The 20,668-nt window shown below is 37.4% G+C and overlaps 1 protein-coding gene across 16 annotated transcripts in view; it reads right to left on the bottom strand.

Annotated features, from left to right (window-relative positions):
• The window catches only part of LOC145675292 (zinc finger MYM-type protein 1-like), a 259,607-nt gene that overhangs the window by 10,204 nt on the left and 228,735 nt on the right, over positions 1 to 20,668 (bottom strand). The window contains exon 1 of one of the 16 annotated variants that reach the window (XR_014129115.1): positions 2,286 to 2,445. The exons of 14 other annotated variants lie outside the window; for them this stretch is intronic. Coding sequence is in view for 1 of the 2 variants with exons in the window: in XM_081745708.1 (XP_081601834.1) it covers positions 4,910 to 5,338 (429 nt within the window). In the remaining variant the exon portion in view is untranslated. Of the gene's footprint in view, positions 1 to 2,285; positions 2,446 to 4,909; positions 5,354 to 20,668 lie in introns of those variants that run through there. One more of the 16 variants, XM_081745708.1, reaches the window with a different exon arrangement.

The following is a 20,668-nucleotide window of genomic DNA, read 5'->3' as shown; positions in this document are numbered from 1 at the left end:
ATTTACTTTGAAAATCTTTTACATGACAAGTACATGTAACGAACATATTATATATATACGTTCAAGAGATTCTTGACGGTGTAGGTATTCTAAAGTTACTTCCACAAATAATGGCGGCGATGAGTTTAAACATTCAGAACGGATAGACAGTGAATTGAGAACTTGCTTCTACACTGTAATTACTTTCAAGAGATGAAGTGTAAACGTCTTTTTAACCTTACAGGACACTACTTGGAAGGAAAATTTTTTACTTGTCATTAAATTTGTGGAAGAGGGATGGCGCGTGTGCTGCAATAAATAATCTGAACAACTCCAAAAACGTATGTTTAAATGTATAACTTGCATCAATACTTTTGTTTACCCTATAACTTACAACCATACAGCCATACAAATTATTAAAAACAAGTTCACGTAACAGTAGTACGTAAGTATAAGATTATAGTACCACTGTATCCATATACACTTGTGAGTAAAGCGAAGTTATAATTCTACAAAATATAGTAGAACGTCGTTCATTCGCACGTCAAGTACTTTGTATCTGCACTACGTCTAATTGAGCTTTGGACAAATTTAACCAATTTCTTCGATAGTAAACTGGATCCAAGTGTACTTTATTTAATTATTTTTTTAATGGGCTGAGCTTCTTCGTGGTTAAGCGGTTAGCGTACGCGCCTTTGGCGTGGGAGACCCGGGTTCGATTCCCAGCAGGAGCTCACGTGATTCAGATTCCGCGTTAATCAGTAGGTCCTGTCTCATATAGACTCGCTGCTGAAAGGGACGTTAAACTCAAATCAACTCAATTTTTAATGAGCCCACAACCTGCCAAAAGAAAGTTGAATAACGGACTTTGCAAATATTAAGATGAATTCTTGTTAGAAACCAGTAGCACAGTTCTGAGAATATTTTTATATATATATATATATTTTTAAAAAGAACTGTTTTTTATAGAAAGTACAGTATATAGTAATAATATTGAAATAACTTGTATATTATATATAGGCCTATACACAGAGTGTTAATGAACTTAACCGACAAACTGTAAGAGGTGATTCCTCAAATCAAAATAAGAGGAAAAGTTCATATGGACCTATGACGAAAAGTGCATATTTTCAGAGCTAGGGCCAGGGGCGGATCCAGGACCGACTTCTGGGGAGGGGGTTGTCATACTGTTACTTTTAAGGGCTCCAAACTTTGGAATGGGTTTTATTTATATATATAAAATAAGAAAATTTTACTCTTCTGGGGGGGGCGATCGCCCCCCCCTGGATCCGCCCCTGGCTAGGGCTGTCCAAAATCTTGAAAAATCTAAATTTCAATAGGCCCTATCTTGAATTCCAGAAACTGTGGATGGTAGTTCTTATCAGCTTAAAGGAAGCAACGCATATACAATCCAAATGTGCATATTTCATCAATTGTCAATAGGTGTAGAGGGTATTCCCTAAAGCGTGTAATTCTCAGATATGCTCTCAATCGAGTTTCCAAGCATAATCTGATTTCAAGAAGGGTCCAAAGTAGACAGGAGGTAAGCCTTGAAAACAATGGACATCCAATGCTCGGAAGGACGTCGGAAGTGTTATGAACAGGCATCTCCATGTATGTATGTGTGTTCGGAATAACGTGTGATGCGATGTACTTCGACAAGGTGTATTTCACGTTTTCTTCACTTACAAGTGTAAAAGAAAACATTGCAGCATGCGTTTTCCCGAGTAAGAGAGACCGTGCTGTTGACATCATTAACACTTCCGACATCGCGCCAAAGATCCCGTGTTCACTGCTGTCAAGGCTTATCGATTGCCTACCAGGAGTGCTCAGTATAAATACAGTGTGGACATATGACACAAAAACTGCAGTATATAAAACACGAACCAACTTATGCTAGGTGCCTCTAATAGGCACGAATCCTATCTAACCGAGTCAGGGCAGGAGCGCAGCAGGCTGGCTCGAGCGGTAAAGAGGGAATGCGTCCGTAGGGAGCAGGTGCATACGTATAAACAAGGATAGTGGAAAGGCACACTTACATATACAATACTTTCACTATCACTCAAAATTCATTTCAATATGCTGTGTACTGACAGTAATTACATATATTCATACTCTCATTTCTTCACGAAAAATGTCTCACATCCTATTTTACTTATAAATGTTCTACTTGGTACAGCCGTCTGCTCAAGTGAACTCTATTTTACGAATGTATGCCTCCGTATACTGGGATAGCGCCGAAAAAGAAAAAAAGGCACAATGAAAACTTTGGCAGCACTGATTCTTCACGTAACTGCACTAATTACCTTTTCCTTCCTTCCTTACATTGTATCTCGTCCATAGTAAAGATCTTACATATATGTATAATTTTTTATACATTAAGTATGCACACGTTACTTTATTTACGTTCCAAATAAACAAATTTCGATCTACACAACACAGATTATATAAACAATGATTCAACAAATTGACCTGCTGATAGTACGGACGTCTACCGATGCCAATGTTGTTTTCATACACTGTGGTGCCTTGACAGCTAGCGACGCTAGTGGTCAAACGTTAAACTACTACTGCTTTTATAACATACCAGGCCCACCGGCCAACCCAATTGGAATGGATGACTCGTATGCAGTGTTGCCAATTTAGCGACTTTGTCGCTAGAACTAACGACTTTTGGAAGTGCCTAACGACAAAATTTTTTATTTAGCGCCTAGCGACAAATCTAGCGACATTTAGGAATTCAAATATTTTGTTCTATTTATATTAAAGTATCCAAAATGTTGCATTGGGGGGCGCGGTGGCTCAGTGGTAGAGCGTTCACCTCCGGTGCTTGGGGTCCCTGATTCGATCCCAGCTCGCGCCATGTGGACTTTGTGGTGGACAAACACCGTGCTCGTGGGTTTTCTCGGGGTTCTCCCGTTTCCTCCCACTTTCTTCATTCCACCGTTTCATTCATTTCTCATAATCACCGTCTCCTTTAGCCTAACCAGCATAAACGTGGGACGTAAAACTGAAAGATTTTATTTCCAAAATGTTGCAGTTCGTGATACTAATAATTACTTTTACACACTCGGTTGCACTACTGCTATGAGCGACCTACTTCGTTGGATTCATCGCTGATATGAGGATTATGTCCTTCACTGAGGTTCGGAAATCCGGGAATTTCCCGTATCTAACTAGTTGCGTAATAGCTGGTAACCTCTTGCATTGCACAGTGCGTACAGTGACAGTGACGCTGGAGAACATTGTGCTTTTCTGGTTCAGTGTAGTGCGTGTGATTTATATATTAATTGAACTGAGGTTGTTCTTAATATAAATTATACAGAAATTTCGTGGGGTGAGTTCGGTGAAGTGTTCCAATACGAAAGCAACATGAATTCCCCAACCTCCCTCCCCCCAAAAAAAGATAATCGTACTCAATAAGAGGGAATGGGGAAAAGTGATCCAAAATTTCAAGTATTTGCAAACTTTCAATGCTATATTTATTGATTTTGTATTCTTCAAAGCGCATAGTGCAGTATTTTTGTCAAGATGGCCATTTTTTTAAAAGAAAAAAATACTCGAGTCTTCCATTGCATATGAAAAATATTTAAATTATTTTAATTCCTTTGTAAAATTGTATAGCGACTTTTCTAGCGACTTGGCAGGAGGCTTTTAGCGACCTCTAGCGACTTTAGAGTACTAAACTAGCGACATTTCACGCTGGCGAGTTGGCAACAGTGCTCGTATGTTAGTGACGGCTACTTGCAGCAAGAATAATACACGGAATAATGAAAGGCGGTTCAGAATTACACTGAGACAACACAAAAGCTATTCATATTATGTATCTATAATTACAAAGTCCAGTTTACAAGGGAACTAACGTTTTGTGAACATACGGCGCACATAAACTTGAGTTGTTTTTTTTTCGTACATAGCCTACTAGGAATATTGTACTTTGCGAGGAGAAAAAAAAACTCAAGAAATAACAAAAAGGAAAATTTGGCCTTAACAGAACTATCACCCTCACTGACTTTCCTTCGACTAGCCATAAATAAGCCCCCATACTGAGTTTGGCCACATCCTCCACCACCCACAGTGTGTCGGCATCGGACAGCAACTGTAGGCCTATATAAGGATAGCGAACGTAAATGAGAAAGTAGAGATTTTTTTTTATAGCTTTACATTTTTAAAGATTTATATTAATAATAATAATAATAATAATAATAATAATACAAACAGAATCCTAAGGACAAGATAAAAGAGAAAATACTTGCATAATGGCGAATATTTTGAACACCTACCAGCAAGTAATTTTGTAAATTGTTAGGAAGTTAAAAGAGAACAATTTAAACTGTAGTTTGAGGTCGCAGTGGCTCAGTGATAGAGCGTTCATATATGTGTATGGGGTCCTTGGTTCGATCAAACCTCGCGCCAAGTTAGCTTTGCGGTGGACAAACACCGTGTGCGTGGGTTTTCTCGGGGCTCTCCCGTTTCCTCTCACTTTCTTAATTTATTTCTCATCATCACCGTCTCCTTTACCCTAGCTGACATATGCGTGGGACTTGAAAGATTTCGCTTATAAACTGTAGTTAAAATGTCTGTTTGGAACAATTTTTAATAAAGCTTTAGATAAATAATACCAGTGTTAAGTTTTTTAAATGACAGATTATAGACTTCGGGGGGAAAAAAGTGCCAAAACGCCCCCTTTTGGCGTTTGTGCCAGAAATAGAAGATAAACACGATTCCACCACAAGAAGTGGAAATGGCTCAGCAATGTACTCCTAGCTCTTAGCTCAGCAATGTACTCCTACAAATTACCATTTTACTTCGCACCTTCCTGACAAATAGAAGATTTTTTTCGAGTGGATTAACGAAGATACACGTCAGTATAAAATTTTCTCTGCCAGCATCTTTCAGAATGCAACCAAGAAATTCTAAAGACATTTACCGAATTTACTGTGGCCGAAACTCCCAGTGCTTTTCTTCGTATCCTGTACATACTTGATTTATACGCTGAATAAGACGGCATCTTACACAAATAATCAAGTCCCCTAGCCTTCGCTGCCTTGAACTCTTCTTCAAATATTTTCGATGGAGATGTTAATTCTTCCCTTGCTCGCTTCTTACATTTTGACTTCCATTTTTCAATTTCTATCTTAGCTACGTCAGCAACACACACATGTGCTTTAGTTGACAAAATAACATCACCGTCACCGACTGTAACACTACCTCTGCAAGTAATTCCCTTTTTGTACTTGTTCACACAAACCCAATACTTCGAACCATCTTTCCTTTCTCTGTTCAGATTATACTTCCGTCCTTCGTATAAAAGCACGGATTTCCCTTTAGTACTTTCAATGTAATGTAGAGATTCCATCTTGGAAGGCGATTACTCTGAAAGGAAGATTGTGTTGCAAATTACCAAACGTAATAACCTGTAGAAACGTAACAATCCAGCAATACGTACAGCTTTCATTAACATTAGAACTAATAACTGCAACGTTTAAACTGCTATTTATGAAAAATATTAAACCATTAATGGACCACCGAAGCAAAACAGAAATGTCTTTGCACCGTTGGGAAATTTAAACATATTGTAAACAATGAACCTTCTAGCTGAACAGTTAATCCCGTGCAAATGCTGTACGTAATAAGTTAACATTACAAGAATTCACTATAAGAAATCAAGTTAGTAAATGCAACAGAAACACTAGTTGTCTGAATGTTAATACTGCACTTGCAACCATGGGCGGCGATTAGGGTGGCAAAGGGGAGCAGTTGCCCCCCCCCCCATTTTTTGAAGTAACCCAGTTTCATTTGGAAAGTTAAGTTTTTTGTATGTATTACTGGTTCATAGAAAAAATGCGGCCATATAATATTTACTGTTGCGTGAGCACATATTGGTTATTTGTCTTCCCGTAGATTTAAGAAAGATACAGGAATTGCGCTTTAATTGCCGCGGAAAATGCCCAAAAATTAACCTATTGGAGCGCAATAATTCAAGTGTACTTTCATTTCTTCTTTACAAGAGCTCAATATGTTAGTCAGCCACTTTGAAACTAACTGAGAGAACATTTCGCCAAAAAAAAAAAAAAAAAGTCTTTCGCAAGTTATTTTTTAAGTACAGAAAAACTGACAGTTCCTAAAATGACTTTTCTTCTTTCTAATAGAAAGGAATATTGATTAAAAAGAGAGTAATAAGACATAACTGCTACCTTTTCTGTTGGTTTGCAGTGTAATATAGGAGTGAAGTGGTGTGTTTAAGTGTGTACGAATGTACTGGGTTATATTAAATGCTTGGAGCGATTTCACAGCTCCATAATAACTGTAATATATATATATAGCGATAATTTTTTTCACACATATAGAAAATCTCAAAATGTTTTTGTTAACAATTACAAATGTTCGATATGTGCCCCCTTAGTGATTCGACAGACATCAAGCCGAAAATCAAATTCTTCCCTCACTCGGCGCAGCATGTCCCTGTCAATGAGTTCAAAAGTATTGTTGATGCGGGCTCGCAGTTCTGGCAGGTTTACTGGTAGAAGAGGTGTGAACACTGAATCTTTCACATAACCCCATAAGAAAAACAAAGGTCTACGCATGGGGTTAGATCAGGAGAGCGTGGAGGCTACAACATAAAGTGCTTTCTCGGCGCCTGTCGCCATTTTGCCTCACTGCTTACTGCTGCGCTCTCGTGGGAGAAATCTGAAGAATGCCTGCAACGAACAAAACTTTTTGGAGTTTTTCTACGTTATGTTTATTATTTTTATTTTTTATAATATCTCAATTACTAGAGCTACAGTGAATTTATGAAATCGCTCCAATCCTTTATAATAAACCTGTATAGAATTAAATTTAGTGAATCCAACATAATTCTAGGTTTTAGGATTATTTTGTATAACTGGAGTGTGGAGTGATTCTAAGTATTTGTTCTGATGTATTCCAAGAAAGTGAAAACTGCACCTAATGGCAACGAACATGTTTCGGGAAAATGCAAGAGTAAATATTTTTGTAAATTTCGTAGCAAATGCTTGTAGTATTTACTGTCTTTCATTTTCTAAGAGTAATAACACACATTTAATAAATCTGTTGAATGAAAATACAAGTTTTTCATTAATCCCCAGTTTCAATATAACTTTTCAAAACAAAGCTCATTATTCATTACTATGATTAATATTATGTAAATGTGTTATTAAATAATCTGATCCCACAAATTTTTAGTCAGAATTTTAACATGTTCATGAGCAAGGAATCAAATCTTTTCTTACACCTTTGTTGTTTAAGAGTACAAAGAGCTAGTATACCTACTTCCGTTGCTCTTGTCAATTTACTTAATAAAATATGAAACATGATATACGGTATTTTAACTGAAAAGATAGTATCGTATTAGTTATACCTTTCGTCAAAGAAAGTGTTAGAAACAACCAGGGAAACTAAGATTGATATACGAATATTCAGATCATGCCTTGCACCCCCCCCCCTCCACTTTTAACGTCCAATCGCCGCCACTGCTTGCAGTATTACATTGTACAAACAAATAAATCTTGGTAGAATGATGAGCTACTGAATAAGAAAGAAAGAAAAAAAAACACTGAAATATACCGTCCCACATACAAAAAGCTACCATGCATAGCAGTCAATTGAGAGAAAATGTCAATTTTTGAACTTTTCAGGAGATATATTTGAGTACTTGCATTGGAAATAAGGTTCTGTACAGAATTGTAGAATAATTTTTAGCTTCTAGTTTTTTACGTAGTCATTGAATTTGCGATATGTACTCAATCCGAGCGTCAGTGCCGCACACAAAATAAGGTGGTCCGTCTTTTAACTCCCTCTTCAGCAAGATATTAACTCCCTTTCAATGCAATCATCGATGACGTCTTAGCTAGCCAAGACGCTGGTACTGGATGCACCATCGTTGGATTGGGGATTGGTTGTGTTTGTGCAGACTGCCATTGTCCGAATTTTCAGTAGTACTTCTTTCGGCAGATCATAGTCCTTACAAAACACTTCGTATATCTCCGTACTTTCATATGAATCATCATGATTGCATTGAGAGTTTTCAAGCTAATTAGATACCCTATTTGTTTTCTTTAATAAATAAAATCTCTGTGGCTTGAAGAACCGAACAGTTTACTAAATTAGTATTAGAAAACTTTCATTCTTGCAATGAAGTGCGAAAATTGAAATAATTTAAAAATAGCAAAACCATCCACTTACTGCCGTTTCGGAAAAGATATTACAATTCTATCTGAGTTGATAAGTATAGTTAAGTAGGTGTAAATGTATGGGTGGAGAGAGAAGAATAAAAAACAGGCGTTTGTTGCGTAATAAAACACCCTCTGTTAGAGAAATCAATTAATAGGATAACATATAATGACAAGTAGGCTAATTTTTTAAAAATATTACACTTTATTTTCACAGAAAAAGTATTTTTAGAATTAATTTAACGGCTAATAGAAAAAGCCAAAGATGGCAAAAGAGTTTCATAAAATAAGCTATATTTAAGGCTATAAGCATTTCGTCGATTTGTATGGCTAAATGACTCTCCAAATAGGCTAGATTTAACCAAAAATAGGCTAAATTGGCATAATTGCCTTTCACATGTAGCACTAGAAACTGGTATAGTCACAGAGATGATACCTAGCTTGTAGGTTTCTAGGAATGCGTTTTTGTAGACACAAAAAAATAGATAAATGAAATTCATCAAGAAATTAACTTTGGTTTTCTCTCGTCTTCATACAACTTAATTGTGTTTGAGAGGATTTTGAGTTTACATTTGGATATTTCCAGATTACTTCCATAATGCTGGGCCATATGCTCAACAATGCTGTAATTTAAAAAGTTTTCACATTTTTAATGCAGCGCGGCGATTGATCTAATGATTTTGCTACATGATCCAAAGCGGTTTTCCACCTCAGTCATTACCTTATCAATAGTGGACAAAAAGAAATCTCTTTTAGTATATCATCTTTAGAAAATTTGTTTTCTACCTCCAATGAAGGAAGAGATTCATCCAAAATGAATTTGTGATATTTCGATGGCGAATGTCTAGTTCGTTTCCACGAAGAACCCCTATAGTCTATCTGTTTCCGACTCTGGAATTTTAAGACCATTTTCTTTGCATATCTCCAAACATTCTTGATAAATTTGTTCGAACGTTGTTCGTTGATAGTCATATTCTCCAGACCTCATATTTGACAGCGTTTGAACTAGTGAATCTGCAAGAATCAAACCTTCCGACATATCTGCATCTACTTGAGATAAGGCGAAGCTTAAAGTTATAGCATGGCAGTAGTCATCTCAAATTTTACCAGCCCAAAAACATTCCCTTTTGTACAGATCACACTAATTTGCAGGATGGAATGATGGACGTAAACATCACAAGTTACAGATTTGGTTTAAAACCACATAATAATATAAATAGTTGTTTGGTATATAAACTGTATTAGTAATGATAATAAAGTAAAAAGTGATTCACAGGGACAAATGTTCTTAAGAGACAAACGCATAGACACAGGAACCGAACTCTAACAGGGCACTGATTTGCCGTCCCAACCGACTTTAAATTTTAAGCGTTGTTCTTGAAGCTTAAGTTTCACTTTAAACTAAACTGCCAATAATTATCGTGTATCTTAACATTTCAGAAAAATGTCCCGATTTCACATTCTGAAAGTATAGTAGCATAATCAGTAACGAAACTAGACATTTGACGCCCAGGGCAAATTTTGCGATTAGTACCCCTTTCATCTAAATCTATACAAATAAACACACATATAAGTTTGCTGGCGCACGGGGCAACTGCCCTGGTTGCAGCCTCTTGTTTTGATCTGGCCGTAGTTCAATTAGTTTTGGTTACTTTTACCCTTGAGCTCTAAAAGTGAGTAATGGATTTGCCTATTCTTCATTAAGATGATGAACACTCTTGAAGCAAAAAGAGGAAATGTTTTCCTTTCCCTAATATCAAACAATATCAGAATAGACATTTCAATGGGAACTCCTTACAGCAAAAGAAGTTTATATGGCTTTTTTCTTTCTTTCGTTTGTTTATCTTCACTAGTTTTGACATGAATTCAAATACACAAACATTTCATACCCACACCGAATCGACAAAGCTCAGCGGTAAAACATCAGCTTAAGATTAGGAAGTTGGCGTGATCAGTCTCTTGTGGGTAAATATTTCGACTGAGGAGTTTGGAAATTTTTATGGCCCTATTGACTCATTTCCCTCATTTCCATCCCCTGAGCCTCGGATGTTCCAAAACCTTAAAATAAATTCAAATATAGTTGAAGTACTTTAACGCTATCCTGTAGGCGATACTAAATTAATATTGTTAGTTTTAAGATTAGATTTGAAGGAGAGGTATTAATTAGTATATCCTACCGAAAATTCACCTAATCATTAATTTACTGTTCTGCATAACTCCTACAATGAAATTTTATTCAGAAATGCTTAATTTTCTCAGAAATGCATATTTTGACAAAGAACAATATAAATCTGTGATAAAAGTGGGTATTCACTGACTGAACTTGCTGAATGGAATATCTGGAATATTCTTAACTTGTATATGGACCAGTTCCACAAATTCCTGATATCTCTCTGATTACTAAACATCAGAAAACGGGATGATACAACCTGGTCACGGAAGTAACTACCACTTTTACACAAAACAGCATTACTGCTGCGACCAAATTGTATCTCGGTATCTTACCTTATGCTTGGTAATCAGGAGATTATAGCACTGCTCTGTGATAAACTTCGGAATTACTCTAGTAGTATCAGTTTTGGGATTAAGCTACAGATAAAATTGTTTAAAAGAAAATATTTCTGAACGATTTAATTATGAAGAATCACTGGTTTTTGTTAGCTTCACTTCCCCAGGTTTTACTTAGTAATATAGGTTCACCAAGCGCTGACTCCGTTTTCCTTGGATATCGCTAGTGTCACTTGTTAACATCGCAGCAGAAGGTTTCTAGAGTTGTCAATGTCCAAGAGCATTAGGAAAGAGGAGAACCAGTATCAGTAGCAAAGAGCAGGTGTTGGTGGTATTCAATATCTTTAATTTTCTCAAACAATTGGGATACGAACAAGAGAGAATGACAGAAATAATAAAAACTTTTGCTCTCTTCACTGTATATTAAACAAGACGGCTCGATATTAATTTTTTTTTTTAATAATAATTCCAAATTATTTAATGGATGCTATGCATTTGTTCTATGTCGCCGTAATCAATGGAAATTAATTACTTACTTCTCGAAGACTTCTGACGTCCAACACAAGTGTAATATTTTACAACAGTGTATGCTATTTGTAAGTAAGCATCTCTTGTTTTAGTGTGACTTTCAACATTGAAGCGAATGAGAATGCCGACTGGTTTTGCTTCTTTTTCTGGTTCTTTGTCGAAAACAAAGAAGTTGAGTTGATTTTAGTTTAGTGTCTCTTTCAGCAGCGAGGCTATATGAGACGGGACGTACTGATTAACGTGGAATCCGAACCACATGAGATCCCACCGGGAGAAAACAAAGAAGATAACCAGATAAAGGGCAGAGATTAAAAGGAACATTCAGATGGTGAGGTCAATGCATGCAATGCATTTGATGAATTAGATCTTACTGTACTACCAACAAGAAACGAAAAAAAGAAAATGAAATCTTTAAGTTTTACGTCCCACGCTTATGCCGGTTAGGCTAAAGGAGATGGTGATTATGAGAGATGAGTGAAATGGTGGAATGAAGAAAGTGGGAGGAAACGGGAGAACTCCGAGAAAACCCACGAGCACGGTGTTTGTCCACCACAAAGTTCACTTGGCGGGGGCTGGGATCGAACCCGGGACCCCAAGCACCAGAGGTGAACGCTCTACCACTGAGCCACCGCCCCCCCCCCAACAAGAAAGGAGCCTGGAACTTTTTACTTGGAACGCAGAGTATTGCAACATACGGTATTCTGCAGTTGGTAATTCTGTTTTCGAGAGATATTTCGGTAGTAGTTTCACTTGTGGCCACTATTAACTCAGCGTGTTTCGACCTATAGCAGTTATCAGTCTGTGGGGGGGGGGAAGCAAGAATTTTGAGCAAGGAGTCCTGGCACCCTCAGGCCCCCGTTAGCTCCGCCACTGCTTTGTAGATGTGCAGATGTCTCGTTCGAGCTCCAATGACAATTAATCCCTGGGGAAAGAATGTGTACCTTCACCTTCTGCCATAATTTTACATAAAACTATCCTAGCTTTTGGAACTATATATTATTAAAAGGTATTTTCTCAATGGTGTTACTTTTCTATCAATTGAGCGATATGCATAGCTTAGCGAAGCAAAAGAGAAATGCCTATACACCATTGGAATGTTTAACACTTACCGAAAATATTGTAAAAATAAACTCCTAGCTGTTCGGTTATTTCAGGTAAAATGTGACAAGTTAACACTAATCAATTCACCATACAAAATCAAATGCACTGAAAGCACTCCTCATCTGCTTGTATTTTGTGTGTGTGTATGTGTGCAAAGAAGGGGCGTTTTGAAACCAGTTGAGTGTAATTATTAACTGATAAATATGGTGTTTCAGTGGGGGCGTTTTGGCACGAATCATAGAACGAAGAAGAAGACTCTCGAAACAGCCTATCAGCTTTCCTTTTTCCCCACCATCCTGTGCCGTCGCTGACGTCATGTGGAAGTATCACTGAAAAAAACGCCACGCAATGTTGCCAATTTAGTCACTTTATAGATACAGTACCTTCAACAATTATTAATCCAACGATTAACCAATGACAATGTAGTTCAGCTAGTCATAGTAATTGTAATTGTTAGGCAATTATACATTTATAATTGCCCATTTCTAGTTATTTTTGTTAAAAGTAGTTGAATTCTTTTTCAACGGGAACGTATTTCAGAAAAAAAAAATATGAATTGAAAGAAAAGTAGCTTTCCATCTCCCTAATCTTTCTGCTTCCAACGGGGCTTACATTGCCACACGAAGATAGGAAACTTTCTTTACTATTCCCACCTACTAGCGCATTCCGTGACGGTTTGTGTCAACGCAATATAAAATTTGCGATAATCGCCATTGCATTTCTAACAAATTGTTTCATTGCGTTGCGTTACTGTACACAGAATTTAACGAAAGCTAGTACGGAATGACCCCATAGGAGGTCATGATTTAATGCACAATTGGGTTCTGAACTCCCACCTTCTAATAGCTATCTTTAAATATTACATTTCTTCAATAAATTATTGGCTCAAAAAACAACCAACTACATAGGCTTCCAGAAAATATTCTTAAGTTAGCACAACATGAAATGTGCTTCAAACATTATTATTCGAAAATTTATTATTTTAAAATAATTTTGTTGGTATCATTGTTCTGAAATAGTAATAAAATTTTGCAACAAAAATCTCACCCGCCTCCACGAAACACCAGCTTAGCTCCTAAAGACATAACCAGAAAACTTTCAGAAACAATAACTCCGAAATGACTTGCTTTAGGGCTAAAATAACCGTAGAACCGTATTTCTGGTAAAATTCTAGCCTTAAAACGTGTAACACGATTCCATTTGCATTTGAAATTTCGAATACCAATCAAAGATATCTGCCATGATGCTTGATAGAACCATCTGATGTGACAGACCACTTCCAAGTTTCATCATTCTCCCTCAACCCGTTCTCAATACACAAGGATGCAGGGGCGAATCCAGGGAGGGGAGACTTTCTTATTTTTTATATATATAAATATAAACTCATTCCACAGTTTGGAGCTCTTAAAAGTAGCTCTAAGTAGCAGTATTACAACCCACCGCCCCCCCCCCCAGAAGTCCGTCCTGGATCCGTCCCTTCAAGGATTGTGAGGAGTTTCGTTTTGCCATATATATTGATAGATTGAGTGAAATCTCTACAGCAGGTAATTTTAAAATTTACCTAAAAAGCTTATTACAACCAAGAAAGTACTTACGAGAGTCATTGGCAAGAGGGTATAATAAAAGTGGGTCGTGATATGAAATAAGTTGAGAATTACTAATCTATAATTACTGAAATATTCTGTACCCAACACAGTGTAGCCTTAACGAGAATAAAATAAACTAGGAATGCAATGTATATACCCGATTGCAATGAAATGAGCTGAGCGAACTTAAACTACGTAATCAGGAAGCGTTTTTCGGTGATTATTCCTCGATGGTACATCGGATTTTTGATTTCGACCTATGTTGTCACTCAGCACGACATACTCTATCAGCGTGCTAAGTTTGGTTGAGATCGGCCAAACGGTCTAGGAGGAGTTCGCGGACAACCAAACGGCTAACCCGAGTATAAGAACTTCGCTTCGCTCAGCTCAATGAAAAGATTGGTTGCAAGAGCAAAGTCTTAATAAATATGTTATTACACGATTTTGAAATATGTTTCAAGTCATATTTTAAACTGTTCAAAATGTTTAAAACATGTTTTTTTCGTGTGTTTGAAAACATGTTTAACCTTTTAATTACGGAGCCTTTTTAAAAAATAAAGCCTGGGATACGGCGCCAATTTCTGCAGTTGCCTAGTATGTCTCTTGAATAAAACACATGCAAGTGCATATGTGATACCCAGAAAGTTAAAAAACAATTAGGTTTAGTGGGCAAACTGCAAGGTATCTATAAATAGTTACTTCGTATCCCAAGCCTTATTTTTAGGTAACTAAATATAGTTACTTCGTGTCCTAAAGGTTAAAACATTTTGAACACCTTTTTCATTTTTTAGACACGTTTTGTTCTTCCTTCCCCCCCCCCCAAAAAAAACTATTTTTTCCAACCCTGCTTTTTATACACCCTGCTTCCCGAATCTTGGCCAGCTGCCCACCCACTCCACTTTTATACAGTTGCATAATCCAGGTTCACTTAATGTTTTAATCCTAGTAGCTTTCTGCGGTGTAATGTCACACATTTTACTTATGTCGATATCGGATAAAGCGGTATATCAATATTTATGGGTAAAACTATCACTTTCAAATTTGTTAGTAAAAGTATCACTACTAGAACAACACAAATTACGTACCCCAGGGAGGACTACCTCAGGAGAGTAATGCTCCCGGAAGTAGGAACGAAAAACACAGTTCTGATTGGTTGGCGTAATCCATTTCTTGCCACATTGCATTCAAATACGTAAATCAAACGACTGCTACTGTCGGTCCTCGTGGCCGAGTGGGCTAGCGCTATATGCTAGTAACGAAAATCTCTTCTGGCGTGACTTCAAACCCGGCCCGAGGAAAGTTCTTATTTACATTTTTTTTTTTTTTTTTTTTTTACATTTTTATAACACTTTTTAAATTAAAATAATGTGAAAATAATACTCAAAAAAATGATTTACTTTACTTTTGTGCAAAGAAGTAGTAGTAGTAGTAGTAGTAGTAGTAGTAGTAGTAGTAGTAGTAGTAGTAGTAGTAGTAGTAGTAGTAGTAGTAGTAGGAACGGGTTAGAAGCCCCGCAGGCCTCATTGTGTTCTCCTTGTACTCCATGATATAAATTTTGTGACCAACTTAAAACAACTGGCTAGGATAGCTCGTAAAACAGCTGGCTAGAGTAGCGCGCGAAAAAACATACTTCCGGGAGCATTACTCTCCCGAGCGGGTCGTCCCCAGGGCACCTACACAACAAGTACGGAAGCGGAGACCATACTGCGCGCTTGGAACGTGGATTACCTTATTGAGCGCGAACCTGACTGAAAGCAACATCGAGTCATCCGTTAAATGAACATTTAGCATGGCGGATTTGTTTCCTTTCCCACACATTTTGTTGAATATCATCAAAATTGTTGTAAAGATACGTAACTTCGGTGAGTATATTTGGATTCCACATAAAATTTCCTTTAATTGATGTATATATTCCTAACAGCACAATCACATAGCAGGCATATGCCTATCATGTTCCCTCAGGTACATGGGAATGTGCCTTATGTACCTCTGAGAGAGAAATCACATGGATGGCAAGTGATAGTCACAGTCTATGTCCGCCCCTAGGCACATGCCTCACATGTACCTGGGGAACGTGCCTAGTATGTTCTAGTTAAGTTCCCCATGCCGTAAGCGTCAATGAATCACAAAATTACTCCCCCAAAATATGTTGAATCGCCTATATGCGTTATGTATTTACATTAAGGTGAGTCTAAAAAATGCTTTAAACAAGTAAATGTAGGGCTACCCTAGGGTCGGCGCGAACCACCAACCCTTGGATTACTAGCCGCGTGCTCTACCGACTTGGCCACGGAGGCGAGGAAGACAATGTTGCTTGTAGAAGAATTGTTGAGGTCTTTTGAATTTGGCCAATCAGAGTGCTCCTTTAACCGCGAATATTCGATGATAACCGTTTGGGATAAGATAAAATCTACTTGCCATGTAATTTTATAACAAAATGACAAGGGTCTATTTACTTTATTTCATGGTTCTTCCATATTCACTTTCAAATGATCGATGACAGTTGCCATCTAATAAAGTTGATGTGATTTTTGCTTCTAGTACACAATCGCTTAGAAAAAGAAGCAACAAATGCATCAAATGTGGGAGATGAATTTACAACACCTAAATGTAGCATGCCTAGCATATCTTGTGATGTTAGGGATATCATTGTATGTTTGTGCATATATAGGTAGAATCTTCTTTGAAATCCTTATGAATGCGTAAAATTCCAAGGAGTTACTATTATTTTTTTCATGACTGTATTTATATGTACCCGTACTTAGGTAAGTGCTATTCTGTGCTCGAGCACAGGGCGGAGAAATTTTGGAAATTCTTTTTAAGAATCACAATAAAGTAATATTTAAAACTAGCAACCCGCAGAGTCCCACACAAGCGCGAGACAATATGTTAATTCACTCTAATCACAGTAGTTACTAAATAGCTATCTTATATGATTATTTTTAAAAAGTCATCCTCTCCCACCTCCACCCCAAGGGGTGACGATGAACTTGAACATAATGAAAACTGATACCGTTAAACTTAGCGACCTCGAAAACTATGAATTCAACACTAATATCTGTTGTTTTAGATTACTTTTAAAATTTGGCCCCTCCCTGGTGAGTCGAGTATGATCTTGAAGTTGAATTGGATTAAAACTCCCACTATTCATCTCAGTGACACAAAAACTATGAATTCAACTCTCATATTGGTCGGTTTCGTTTTTAAAGTGCCCCCATGTTATTCTTGTGGGGATTTTTCACCCCATATCTCAACTCAGGTGTGACCTAGATGCCTGGAACAGGTCATTTGGATCGTTTCTCTAAGAGCTTTAAAACATTAAAATTCCATGTTTCTATCTATTATGGTTCTCGAGTTGAAAAGTGCTACAAATGGATAGGCAGACAGCTTATTGTATCATTAATATAGATGCTATTAAACCATTACTTACGGTGGATAATGTAAACAAATGTTTTCCTTATGAGTTATCAGTGATAACTGATAATTACCACCAAGAATTATTGGTGTCTCACAGTAACGTCTACCAATAGTCACCTACCTTCAGGCAGAACATCATCATATGATGATCATCATCGAGAGAATTAGGCCATTTAAAATTACGTTGTAACTTTTGTAACTTGTAATACCTAAGCTTCTACTCAAGAAGGGCTGGTATGTTTGCAAAATCACGTCTTGTTTCCTTGTTTGACACAAGTTTGTGCGCGGGAAGGGACGACAAATTGTTTAGATCACAGGGGCGCACAATATATAAATACGGGCCTGTGTGTGTGTGGACAACGTGCGAGGATGACGGACAATGTATTAAAATACCTATTTCAACTAGATCGAAGTTCGAGAAAATGAAAAGAAACAAAAAGGGACTAGTACTATGAACAAGGTGACCAGACGTCCCGTTTTAGCCGGAACAGTCCCTTTTTTCCAACCGTTGTCCCGTTTTCTTCTGATTCTCGAACGGGATGCCTAAATGTCCCGGTTTTAAGTAAAAATGGCCTAGGTGTCCCGTAATTATTATTCAAAATATAAATCGTCAATGCAAATTCTACTCTCTTCCGTACCAACACTCGTTGCCAAGGTTCAACCGTGTCTAGAACTTCTGAATTTTCAAATGGGAATTGAGTGTTCGTGGTTCAAGTGGGAATCCTAAGTGTTCAACTAGTTAAAATAATTGTGGGTACAACTTGCAATCGGGAACCATTATTTGTTATGTGGTACATGTAAAGTTAGAAACCGTGTGTTATCACTCTTACTTGTGTATTTTGTAAATTGAGAACACTGCTGAGTCCCAAAATGCAATCTGGAAGTCAGATATCTCCCCCTCCTCCCGTAGCCGATTCGTATGCGTCCCGCTTTCGCAAGTGAAAATTCTGGTCACCTTGACTATGAACTTATATTGATGAAATCACCGTGGGAAAACACTAGATCTATTCACTAAACTTTTTTAAAAAAATAATTTTTTACACATGGAATGAATTGTATCTTCAGAAATAAGCGGAGAAATAGTCACCTGTTGTTTTGGCGGTTTAGCATACACAAAGGAGTTGTCGCCGTTTCAATGGCTAATTCTAAATTATATGTGGTTTAGTTATCAGGAAATTTTGTATCTAATCGGGAAATTTCGTGATTTTGGGTGGAAAATTTGCTGTTACGGAACGAGCAATACTGGGATCCAGTCGCCCTAGCCTTCTTCCCGTCCGTAACGACAACGCTGAGAACGAATTATATTAGTAATAGTAATATCTACACATAAAAAAGTGTGTTTATGAATGTTTATAACATTAACATGTGTTTATAAATATCTGGTTCACTCTCGTTGCAAAATTAACAAATGAATTTCTCATTCCAAGTATATAAAAGAAGAAGAAGAAGAAAAGGAAAGAAAAAAAGAAAAACTTACTGAAGACGTAAGGTCCGACGATGTTTTTGTTTGTGGATATTTTCTTGACTTGACTACTTCTTCGGCAATTGATGGGTGCTGTCGTTTCAAATGTCTCATGAGATTTGCTGTCGAACCGCCATGGAAAGACAAAGTTCTGTGGCAGTATCCGCATTTAGCTAAGCCCCGTTTTACTTCGTGAAAGTAACGCCACAAGAAACTATGGCGTCTCGGTTTAGTTTCACCTGTTTGCATTTTAATCGAATTGGTACCACCAAAATTGACTTTTTTTTTAACGTATTGCTTCCTAGAATCAAGATTTTTTTTTGGAAAACGACACTTTTACGAAGATAAGATAACGACTTATTATCGTTCTTCGATAGTTACTAGTTCTACGAGTGAATAACAGTTCCAAAGCTTGAACAAATACTTCTCAACTTTTTCAACTAACTCGTAAGAGCAACTCCTCTTTATTGCTCTTGAGACAAAAGTATTCGAATCTTAAATTGTACGGAAAGACTCCAATCACACCGTGAAAAAAGTATCAACTACACGCCACAAACAACAACTCCTAGAGATAGGGTGAACGATGAAATGAATGTACGTAGTTCATAGACTCGCTTATTACATGTTGTCTTCCTTCACTACAATTCCTGTAGAAAGCAGCAGCTTGCGTGCGAATCTAGTGGAACGACAAGAGATCGTTCCGGAATGAATCGTTACGCAGAAATGAATTCCCAATAAGGAATGAATCTCTGAAACAAACTGGAATGATCTCAGTTATAACCGACTCGAAACAATATTGGAATTGGATCAATATTGTGGAACGACGGAACGAGAACTGTTGTGGAATCATCACAATGAAATTGAAAGAACCACGCTAATGCGCATGTCTCAGAACTAGAAATTAGAAGGGAAAAAAGTAGTTTGTTCTGCATCACTGCTTAGCTTATCCACTCTCTCTCAGAGATGGGAGGGAAGTTTGATTCCTTTTATGGAATCGACTGCTTTGATTCCGTTCACTAGAAGAACTCATAAAAAGGAACGACTCCATGGAACGAGTCGTTCCTTTCTAACATGAATAGGAATACTTTGATTCCATCGGAGATGCAAGCAACACGTGTTCGTTCCTTTCTTCCGTTGTATATCGTAAAAACTCGGAAACCTTGGGTTGTGGTGGAACCAATACATTTGAAGCTTGCAGGAAGACTTGCCATCTCATCTGTTTCTGCTGGTCTGACTGGGGGGAGTTCTGGTTCCCTAAGGGTCGAGTGAAGGGGAAAGGGAGGTATGTTGCTTGGGTTGTCATATGTTTGTCCTCATTCAGGAAACAAAAGAGACGAACCTGTGCGTCAAGGTCAAGAGTAAAAACTTCAATCCATGTTGGTATTGTTTGAAGAAACATAAAATTTCCGTCTATCTACCCGGTACCCATCTTCTCTTCCTCTGTCTCTCTTGGCGGGCACGGACCCAAATAAAGAAAACAACAACAAAAATGAACATTGGAAACAAGGAACGAGTACAATAAAGTTCTTCAAGGTGAATGAACTATAAGAATGGGTTGTCATTCTTTTTTCTCTTATAATACCAAGGAAACAGTGGCAGAACTTCAGAATCAGTCCCCACGCAAAAATTCTTCTCGGTCCCACGTGCAAAAAATTATCTCACCCCACTCTCTCAAAGTACTTGTCAGGGCCTATAAAGCAATTCAATCTTTTCATGTATTTTCCCAACACAGATATTCGAAATGAGGCAATGATTGTACTATAATGTAACACACGTATCTAATTATCAGAAAACTATTTTTGCATGAGAACTGTTACGTTGTTTAAAACTGTATTTACTACATGTGAATGGACTGTTTATGATTATTGGTGGCGCGGTGGCTCAGTGGTAGAGCA

Source organism: Thermobia domestica, chromosome 2, assembly GCF_964235325.1.
Source record: "Thermobia domestica chromosome 2, izTheDome1.hap1.1, whole genome shotgun sequence".
Classification (NCBI taxonomy): Eukaryota; Metazoa; Arthropoda; class Insecta; order Zygentoma; family Lepismatidae; genus Thermobia; species Thermobia domestica.
This window is presented reverse-complemented; position numbering and strand designations above follow the sequence as displayed.